This window comes from Podarcis liolepis (assembly GCF_965112155.1).
Source record: "Podarcis liolepis genome assembly, chromosome: 7".
Taxonomy (NCBI): domain Eukaryota; kingdom Metazoa; phylum Chordata; class Lepidosauria; order Squamata; family Lacertidae; genus Podarcis; species Podarcis liolepis.
The window spans coordinates 7,871,398-7,882,083 of record NC_139561.1 but is presented as its reverse complement, the minus strand read 5'-3'; the positions used below and the strand labels follow the sequence as shown (position 1 = coordinate 7,882,083).

At 56.0% G+C, this 10,686-nt stretch overlaps 1 protein-coding gene across 6 annotated transcripts in view; it reads right to left on the bottom strand.

The window, feature by feature from the left end:
• Nucleotides 1-10,686, bottom strand: part of LOC310711833 (uncharacterized protein) — a 37,700-nt gene continuing 27,014 nt past the window's right edge. For all 6 annotated transcript variants that reach the window (XM_083514170.1, XM_083514172.1, XM_083514173.1 and 3 more), the window contains exons 15-16: nucleotides 10,176-10,319; nucleotides 1-679 (exon numbers count right to left, since the gene is read on the bottom strand). In XM_083514170.1, the coding sequence (XP_083370296.1) occupies nucleotides 416-679; nucleotides 10,176-10,319 (408 nt within the window). In that variant the 3' untranslated portion in view covers nucleotides 1-415. The remainder of the gene's footprint in view (nucleotides 680-10,175; nucleotides 10,320-10,686) is intronic.

The window sequence follows — 10,686 nt, the reverse complement described above, 5'->3', positions numbered from 1 at the left end:
TCCCTGCATATCTCTGTTTATTGCACAAAGGTCACAGCTGCCCCAGTGGCAGCGATTGAGGAATGAGGGACGGGGATTAAGGCAGCAGAAGGCTGAGCCCCCGAAAGTGGAGCCCAGCAGCAGCAGGCAGGACACTTCCCTGAGTCTCTGCGTTGAAGGCAGGTGGTGTGGGCGATGCCCTGGAGACTGTGCCCACAACAGCCTCTGCCCATCTGTTTCTTGAGACGTTGCGCCACCTGGAGTCCAAATTCTGCAAGCGCCGGTTCAGAGGGCAGCGCTCCTCCTTTCGTACCGTGTCTCCACTTTGGGCTTCGAGTGGAGTGAGACCCAAAGGGATGGGTGAGGGAAAGACAGAAAGGCTCCCATCTCCAGTGAGGGCGGCGGTGGCGGCGGCAGCACTGGAGGGCAGGGACCCTCACAGCAAGTGCTTATTGCGCCTGGGGATGATTTTGCGTACTGTCCGGCGCTCAGAAATGTTCCGCTTCACCTTCACCCCCGCAGGCAGCCCGTCCACGTTCAGGGAGGGGCTGGAGTGGGACTTCTGCAGGGACGCGCAGGCCTCCTCGGCCGGCAACTCGCCCGCCTCCCCCAGCCGGATCTCCCACTGCTCAAGGTCCTCCGTGTCTTCACCGGCCAGCTTCACCTCCAGCAGTCTCACGTAGGTCTCGTAGCGGCGCTTCTGCACAAAGGGACAAAAGAAGGCAGGGCGTCATGTGGGGGGGTGGGGAGGGGAAGGCCGCCTCTGGCTGGCAGCACCTGAGGGAGTCAACTAGGGCAGCGCCCCTCAGACACAGGACCAGGGAGAAGGTTCATCCTGTTAACGGAGGAGTTCTCCCCATCTTCTCACGCAGGATTAAGGATGCAAAATATGTCCATAGTTAATGTTTCTGTAGTCTAAAATCACGTACGGTGGTACCTCAGGTTAAGAACTTAATTCGTTCCGGAGGTCCGTTCTTAACCTGAAACTGTTCTTAACCTGAGACACCACTTTAGCTAATGGGGCCTCCTGCCGCCGCCGCACAATTTTTGTTCTCATCCTGAAGCAAAGTTCTTAACCTGAGGTACTATTTCTGGGCTAGCGGAGTCTGTAACCTGAAGCGTCTGTAAACCGAGGTACCACTGTAATTATCAAAGCTGTAGAGCTTGAAGACACCGCAAAAGAGTCGTCTAGCCCAACCCTCTGTGATGCAGGGATCACAACTGGAGAATCTGACAGGTGGCCCTCCAAGAAGAAGAGGAGTTTGGATTTGATATCCTGCTATATCACTACCCTAAGGAGTCTCAAAGCGGCTAACAATCTCCTTTCCCTTCCTCTCCCACAACAAGCACTCTGTGAGGTGAGTGGGGCTGAGAGACTTCAGAGAAGTGTGACTGGCCCAAGGTCACCCAGCAGCTGCAGGTGGAGGAGCAGGGAAGCGAACCCGGTTCACCAGATTACGAGTCCACCGCTCTGAACCACTATGCCACACTGCCTCCCTCCAAATCTATAATAATAACAATAATAATAATAATAAATTTTTATACCCCGCCCATCTGGCTGAGTTTCCCCAGCCACTCTGGGTGGCTTCCAATCGAGTGTTAAAAACAATACAGCATTAAATATTAAAAACTTCCCTAAACAGGGCTGCCCTCAGATGTCTTTTAAAGATGAGATAGCTACTTATTTCCTTCTGTTTAAGAGCCTCCAACAAAGGAAAGCCCACCTCTTTTCAAGGGAGTCCATTCCACTGTCAAAACAGCTTTTACGGTCAGGGTACATAACCGCATGCAAAAGTGGCAGGTTACTGCAGATTTTTCTTTCTTTTAAGGAGCGGTAGTGAGATTTATTGCGACAGATGTGTTGCACTCACTGGGGAAGCTTGCAAAAGACCGCAGGACTGTGAGGAGGCATTTGGATAAGGAAAAGCTCAGAGTTGGCAGCCTGAGAGCAAAGCAGCCAGCAAAGACCTCAACAACATGCAAACTCTCCGTTTGTAAAAACCTTGCCCTGGAGAAGTTATGTATGTTTTTACAAGTTACTGTATTTTTTCGCTCTATAAGACGCACCTGGTTTTTGGAAGAGGAAAACAAGAAAAAAAAAATTCTGAATCCCAGAATGGGATAACCGCACGCAGCCTCTTCGGGCAGGGGGAACCTTCATCCCCCGGCCCAGGAGAGGCTGTGCGTGGCTAAGACTCCCGCAAGAGCCGTGCTCCCTTTAAAGAGCACGCGGAGCATGTGCGCGGCTCTTTAAAGCAGTGTTTCCCAACCTTTTTTGGCCAAAGGCACACTTGTTTCATGAAAAAAATCTCGAGGCACACCACCATTACAGCCCCGTGACGTCAGCGCGCAGCGTCACGCCGGGAGGGACGCACGAAAGTATAAGTTTCAATTTTTTCCCCTCCCCCTTGCCTGCCTTCTGTGCCAACCGCCAAAAAAGCCAAGAATCGCGGGACCGCCGGCGGAGGGGGGGAGGGCGAGCGGAGGCAGCGGCGAGCCCCGTTCCTCCCCATCCGCCCCATTCCATGCAAGGAGCACGAACAGGTGTGAGAAGGGGGTCAAACCTGAGGGTCGGCGCCGGGGAACCTCCAAGCTTTGGGGGGGGAGGAGGCAGCAAAGCGAGGCAGGAAGGAGAGCGCGGCTTGGCTGGGTGAGCTTTGGCAGGGGCAGGGAATGAGAGCCGCGAGGCGGGTGCTGCGGACGGAGGCGCTGCCCGCCGAGCTCGCAGGCAGCCAGGCAGGCAGACGGCGAGAGCCCCGCGCTGGGCGGCCTCTCCTCGCCGCCGCCCTGCCTCTCGCTGCCCGACTCGCCTGCCTCCCTCCAGGCAACATCTCGCGGCACACCAGGCAACATCTCGCGGCACACTAGTGTGCCGCGGAACAGTGGTTGAAAAACACTGCTTTAAAGGGAGCACTGAGCAGAGCCTCCCGCCTGCATTCGCTCCATAAGACGCACACACATTTCCCCTTACTTTTTAGGAAGGGAAAAGTGTGTCTTATAGAGCGAAAAATACGGGAGGTGTTCTGAGCATTCAAAGTGGGGAGGAGTACACTGGCGGAAATGACTGGCAGAATCCGAGACCAGGGAGAAGAGTCGGTGGAAGAAGATTGGAAGAAATTTAAAGTTTGTTTACAGAAACATTGTAAAATTAAGGAATGTTAGAAGGATGTTGGAATGAAGTAATGTGGTTTTAGCAGAAATGCTTTAAAGGATTAAGAAAAAAACAGATTGTTAAATGGTGAAAGGAGGGAAAGTAAAGTTACATTATATTAAGATAAAATATAGGACAAAAACTGGAAAAGATGGAAAGGACTTGCTGAAATAGCTAACCGAACTAGAATACAAAAAAGGGAGGTGTGAGGAGGTCAAGGAAACAAGCAAATGAAAGATAAGTTATGGGAAGGTATTATTTTTATTATTTTTTTTCTAACTGTTTTTATTTTTCTAGGTTTTTTTCCTTTCTTTTTTCCTTATTGTGATGTGATGTTTTGGTTTTGCTTAATATGCTGTTTTCTATTTTCCCTTTTTGTAACCTTTTAAATCTTAATAAATATTATTGTCAGGGGTTTAGGAGCAGAGGCACGGGCAAGGGAGGAAACAGAGAGCGAAGGGGAGGAGGCAGAAGAAAAGATGAGTGATGACGACGACCCGAGATCTCCTAGTCTTTCCAGTGAATCAGAGGATTCACAGAAAGGAGCACCAGTGGCCAGGGCAAGGGGGGAGTCTAGGGGGGCACCCCAGGAAGATAGAGCCAGAGGGGACTCAGGGGGGAGCAGCTGGAAATCGGGACCAGCGTCACCGCCAGGAAGCAGGGAAGAGGAAGGGAGCCAGGGGGGAAGCGCTGGCAGCTCACCACAGGAGGGAGGACATGAGTCAGGAGTGGCCACACCTCCATCGGGGAGCGAAGAAACGGTTAAGAGGAAAGTGGAAGGTTGGGCGCGCGCGCCAAGTTCAAATGCAGAGGAAGGCGGCGCAGTAAGCAGCCCCGAAAGGGAGCCAGGTCCTAAAGCCCGGCGCAAGGAGGCAGGAGGGTCCGGGTCAGCGTCAGAAGAATCCCGGAAGGAAGAAGCCCCGGGGGGTAGAGGGACCCAGAGGAGGACAGTCAGGCGGAAAAGGTGGAGCAAGGCTAGGATATTAAGTTGGTGCACACGGGGCGGAGACTCAGACGGAGCTTCGCCGATCTAGCTACTAGACGTAGAGTTGCGCGCAGCAGCGTGAGAATGGAAACTGTAATTCAATAAAGACTTTTACTTAATGATCACTGGCTAGCGTGATCCTCTGTCAGCTAGGATCTTCAAGCAGCTCTGACAGTAAGCTCCGTCTCCCTCTTGTGGGCATCTACAGCCTCGAGGAGGGGAGAGAAACAGGTGCCTACTAGCGAGCTCACGAACGGCAGACGACATGACGGCTGAGCAGCAGATAGAGGAACTCAGAAACGCAGTGGCACAACTGAACGCCGAGGCTCTCGCATCCAGGAAGAGAGAGGAGGAGGCAGCTGCCGCCTGCAGGGATCTCCAGGTCAGGTTAGACGTGCTGACAAAGCAGACACCCCGGCAGGAGGGAATTGGGTTGGCAAGACGGACAGGCGGGCTGGTCTCTCACTTCGATGGGAACCTGCAACAGTATCCCAACTTTAGAGCCGACGTACTGTGCGCACTGCAACTGCTGCATAAAGACTTTAGAGATGAACAAGAGAGAGTGGGGTTCATCATGTCCCATTTGCATGGGGATGCGAAAGCATGGCTACGCAATTTATGGAGAGATAAGGATCCGGCGCTCCAGAATGCAGATGCCTTTATTAAAGCGATGGATGGGTGTTTTTTATCAAGTATTGACGTGGATCTTGCACGGAAGGAGGTGCATGGGCTGAGACAAGGGAGGGCCAGCGTCAGGCAGTATCATGCCCGCTTTTTCGCCTTGGTCAGTGCCCTGGAATGGGACAGAGATTCGGCTCCTGTAAGAGACCTCTTTTGGGAGGGGCTGCACAACTCGATTAAAGATGAGATCGCGAGGGGGGAGAGACCCCGAACCACCCAGGAGGTCGTTCAGAGGGCACTGGCAGTGGGGGTGAGGCTGGAAGGACGTCCGTGGAGCAGGGACGAAGGGCGTGAAGGGCGCGAACCAGCCAGGGGCCCCTCCTTCCTTCCCAGAGAAGCAGCGCGGGCGCAATCCACGCCTCCGCCAGGAGGAGGAGCCGAACCTATGGAGGTTGGAGGTGCAAGGGCTCAGTCAGCAACCAGAGCCCTAGCACCGGCAGCAGTGAAAGCGAAGCCTCCTAGAGGGAACAGGAAGTGTTACGTCTGTGAGGAGCCAGGGCATATGGCAAAAGAGTGTCCCCAGAGGCTCCACAAGCTTACTGCAGCCTCGGCAATGGTGACTGCAGCACCGCAGCAAGGGGGACCACAGCAGGGAAACGACGCAGTCTGGCTGGAGGAAGAGGCCCTGGGGCCCAGCCAGACGTGTTAGTGACGCAGTCCCCAGAGGTTTTACAGCCCGTGAACCCCCTCCCGCCCAAACCAGTGGTGAGGCTCACCGCATCTCTCCAGCTGCCCAATGGAATCACCACTGACGTGCCAATCACCATTGACTCAGGCAGCAATGCGGACTTTATAGGGCAGGACTTTGTCGATAAACACGCTATACAGTTGCTGCCGGCCACACGGCCCCTGCAGGTTGTCACGGTGGATGGCAGGGAGTTGCTAGGGGGGCAAGTGGTGAAGCAGACGCCGCCCATGGCGATGCGACTTGGAAATCACAAAGAAATCATCAGCTTCAATGTCACTCAACTATCGGATACGCCCATTGTATTGGGAATGAGTTGGCTGGACAAGCACAGCCCAACGCTGGCTTGGTACCAGAGGCAGCTGATCTTCGGCTCTTCCTTTTGTGCTGAACACTGCATCGTGCCCCGGCAGGAAGGAGAGGAAGAGGAGTCACAGCTGCTGCTAGGCACGCTGCAAGCGATTCCCCACAAGTACGCAGAATTTTTGGAAGTTTTCTGCGAGAAGGAGGCGGACAGGCTGCCCCCTCACAGACCATATGACTGCAAGATTGACCTGCTGCCGGGGGTGGCGCTGCCTAAGGGGAAACTGTATTCCATGTCAGAGGACGAGCTGCAGGAACTCAAACAGTTCATAGATCATAATTTGGAGCGCGGTTTCATCCGAGAGTCCAAGGCAGCGGGGGGCAGTCCAGTATTCTTTGTTAAGAAGCGAGACACGCCCCAAAAAAGACTGGTCGTGGACTATCGCATTTTAAACAATGGGACCAAGCCGTCGGACTTCCCCATGCCCCGAATCGACGACCTCCTGGCGAAGGTGCGGAAGGGAAAAGTGTTCACCAAGTTAGACCTGCGAGGGGCGTACAACCTCATTCGTATGCGGGAGGGAGATGAGTGGAAGACGGCCATGTTCACGCCACTGGGTACCTACGAATACAGAGTTATGCCCTTTGGATTGCAAAATGGCTCCCACGTTTTTCAAGCTTTCATGCATCACGTGTTGGCGGGACTTCTCTACAAGACGTGCGTCTGTTTCTTAGATGACATCCTGATCTTTTCGGAATCGCAGCAGGAGCATGACAGACACGTCAAGGAAGTGCTGACCAGACTAAAGCAACATAGGCTCTACGCCAAGCTGGAGAAGTGCCAATTTGACGTGACGGAGGTGGATTTTCTGGGCTACAAGTTGTCTGACAAGGGGCTCGCCATGGACAGCGCCAAGGTTCGCGCGGTATTGGATTGGAAGAGTCCACGCAACCGGAAGGAGGTCCAGAGGTTTGTCGGCTTTGCGAACTTCTATCGCAAGTTTATCAAGGGCTTCGCGATGCAGACAGCGGCCATCACAGACACGCTTAGCTCCAAGAAAAAGAAGTTCATTTGGACAGAGGAGGCGGAGCAGTCCTTTCAGGCACTCAAGCGTCTCTTCGCGTCGGAAGAGCAGCTGCTTCACGTCAACCCCAGCAGGCCGATGAGGGTGGAGACAGACGCCTCGGACAGAGCCGTGGGGGCGGTCCTGCTGCAAAAGGACCAGCAGGGGGTGTGGCGACCGGCAGCGTTTTACTCCAGGAAGCTCAGCAAGTCCGAGCAGAACTACACCATCTGGGACAGGGAGTTGCTGGCCATTCATGCAGCGTTCAAAGCGTGGAGGCACTTCCTGATCGGCGCCAAGCACACGGTGCAGGTTTGCACGGACCACAAGAATCTGGAGCACTGGCGCACGGCACAGTTCCTAAACCAGAGGCAGATACGTTGGGCGGAGTTTTTTGCGAACTTCGACTTCCGCATAGAGTATGTCCCGGGGGACACTAACATCATGGCGGACGCCCTCTCCCGTAAGCCACAGTATCTGGAGGACGCAACACCAGCGGCCGCCATGCACATCTTCGCACCAACAGTATGGGCGTGCGCCGCGGCCACTGTGGACCTGGAGGTGGTGCGACGAGCGTTGCAGGATGACTCCTTCGCGCAAGCAAAGATGGCAGAGGTGCAAAGGGGCACGGCTGCGGCCGACGGTTTCCAGCTACGAGATGGTTTGCTCATCCGTAAGGGGGCCATCTACGTGCCGGGAGACGACCTTCGCGCCAAGGTGCTGCAGCAGCTGCACGACGCGCCCACGGCCGGGCACTTTGGCAAGGAGAAGACGGTGGAATTAGTAGCCAGGGATTTCTGGTGGCCTGGAATGAGAGGGGAGGTCGCAGACTACGTGGCGAGGTGTGACACCTGCCAGAGGGCCAAACCAGTGCACAAACCGCCGGCCGGACTGTTGGAACCGCTGCAAACTCCGGTCGAACCTTGGGAGAGGGTGGCCCTGGACTTTGTCACGGATCTGCCCAGCTCGAGGGGCAAGACGGCAGTGCTGGTGGTGGTGGACCTGTTTTCCAAGATGGCGCATTTCATTCCGTGTGCTAAGGTGGCCACGGCGGAGCAAACCGCCAAACTGTTCATAGACCACGTGTTCAAGGTTCACGGTCTGCCACGGTCTATTCTGTCCGACCGGGGGCGGCAGTTCATCTCGAATTTCTGGCAGAAGCTGATGGGCTTCCTGAACGTCAAGATCAACCTGGCGTCGGCGAGACACCCGCAGACCAACGGGCAAGCAGAGCGGGTCAATGCCATCATGCAGCAGTACCTGAGATGTTATGCAAATCAACAGCCTGCGACGTGGGTGGATTACCTGCCGCTTGCCGAGTTCGCCTACAACAACACGAAGCACGTGTCCACGGGGGTCACGCCGTTCTTCGCCAACAACGGGAGGCACCCCAGAACCTTCCCGGGACTGGAAAGAAGGGGGGAGGGGGAGCCGCAGACAGCAGATGCGTTCGCGTCGGAGCTGCAGGAAGTCCACGATCAGCTGAGGCGCCACCTGGAGCTGGCCAAACACGCATACAAGGTACAAGCGGACAAGCACAGAAGGGTTGGCGAAGAGCTCCACGTGGGAGACTGGGTTTGGTTAGCAGCCCACGCAGTGCCGGCCAGGTCGTTGGCCAAGAAGAAACTAGGGCATAAACAACTGGGGCCCTACCAAGTCGAAGAGCAGGTCAACCCGGTAGCTTTCAGACTGGCACTTCCGGAGGGTTCCAGAATGCATCCGGTATTCCACAGATCGGTGCTCACTCCCTACAAGGCACCGCACAGGTTCCAGGAACCCGGAACAGCGCCGAGTCCGGTCAGAGACGGAACAGGGCACGCGGGAGTGGCACAGAAGGAGCGCATCAACGAAGTCACGGAGATTTTGGACTCCAGATGGGGGGAAGAGGGGGTAGAATACTTTCTCGCCAAGGAGGGCACCCCGGCCAGTGCGAACAGCTGGGTGCCGGGCTACGCCTTGGACGAACCTCTCCTCAAAGACGAGTTTCATGCCCTCTTTCCCCATAGACCTATGCCAGCAGACTTTTTCGACGACTGGCTTTTCACGCCCACGCTTTCGGCCAGCACTTTCCGGGGGTTCGACTCGGACGAGGACCCGACACTAGACGTCCGTTCCCCGGAGGGGTCACCCTCGGGATCTGCATCAGAACCCTCGTATTGGTGGGACGATAGACCAGAGGAGCAGTTCCGCAGACGGTGGCTGGAAGGCCCGGGACGAGCAACACCGCCAGGAGGAAGTGAGGGAGAGACGGACATGGACGTTTTCGGGGACGACCCTGGTTTCGAGCACGGCGGCACAGAGATGGAAGCGGAGGTGACCGTTGTCGACGAGAGCAGGGAGGAAGACCCGCGAGACTTCAGAGGGAGGCCCGCCACGGGAAGCGACCGATATCCGACGTTCGTCCCTTTGCAACAGCAGCCCCCAGCTCCGGCACCGGAAGGAGGGGAGGGGGGAATGGGGGGCTTCGAGGGGGGGATGGATGTCAGGGGTTTAGGAGCAGAGGCACGGGCAAGGGAGGAAACAGAGAGCGAAGGGGAGGAGGCAGAAGAAAAGATGAGTGATGACGACGACCCGAGATCTCCTAGTCTTTCCAGTGAATCAGAGGATTCACAGAAAGGAGCACCAGTGGCCAGGGCAAGGGGGGAGTCTAGGGGGGCACCCCAGGAAGATAGAGCCAGAGGGGACTCAGGGGGGAGCAGCTGGAAATCGGGACCAGCGTCACCGCCAGGAAGCAGGGAAGAGGAAGGGAGCCAGGGGGGAAGCGCTGGCAGCTCACCACAGGAGGGAGGACATGAGTCAGGAGTGGCCACACCTCCATCGGGGAGCGAAGAAACGGTTAAGAGGAAAGTGGAAGGTTGGGCGCGCGCGCCAAGTTCAAATGCAGAGGAAGGCGGCGCAGTAAGCAGCCCCGAAAGGGAGCCAGGTCCTAAAGCCCGGCGCAAGGAGGCAGGAGGGTCCGGGTCAGCGTCAGAAGAATCCCGGAAGGAAGAAGCCCCGGGGGGTAGAGGGACCCAGAGGAGGACAGTCAGGCGGAAAAGGTGGAGCAAGGCTAGGATATTAAGTTGGTGCACACGGGGCGGAGACTCAGACGGAGCTTCGCCGATCTAGCTACTAGACGTAGAGTTGCGCGCAGCAGCGTGAGAATGGAAACTGTAATTCAATAAAGACTTTTACTTAATGATCGCTGGCTAGCGTGATCCTCTGTGAGCTAGGATCTTCAAGCAGCTCTGACAATTATTTTTTTAAAAAAAACAAAACAAAGTGGGGAGGAGTACAGTGGGAGCTTCCCACCGCCCCCTGCAAAAGACAGGCCTGGTCCTTGCCCACCTCGTAGAGCAAATATTCCTTCTTGAGTTGATACTCTTCCAGGTCCCGGCCCCGGCCTCGCTTGCTGGGCAGGTTCCGCTGGTGCTCCAACAGGTCGTCTGACACCTGGTCCATCCAGGATTCATGGGAAAAGTGCTGGTCCTCCTGCAGCAAGAGGAACAGGTCAGTGGCGTAGCGTGGGGGGTGCAGGGGGGGCCGGCCACACCGGGCGCAACATCTGGGGGTTAGGGTTAGGGGGTGCAAATCCACGGGTTAGGGGGCACAAATCCACGGGTTAGGGGGTGCAAATTACTTGCCTTGCCCCGGGTGCTGACAACCCACGCTACGCCACTGGAACAGGTTGTTGCTCAGCTTTACCTGCCCAGGATCTGGCAGGAAGTTGCAGCTGGGGAGCGAGCCACAGAAGGGTTTGGGGCAGCCCATGGGCTGCGCTCTGATGCCCACCCCAAATTCCCCCATCCTGCCATTTCTGTGCACCAGCCGCAAAGCAGCCTGCTGAAGGAGCCCCAGG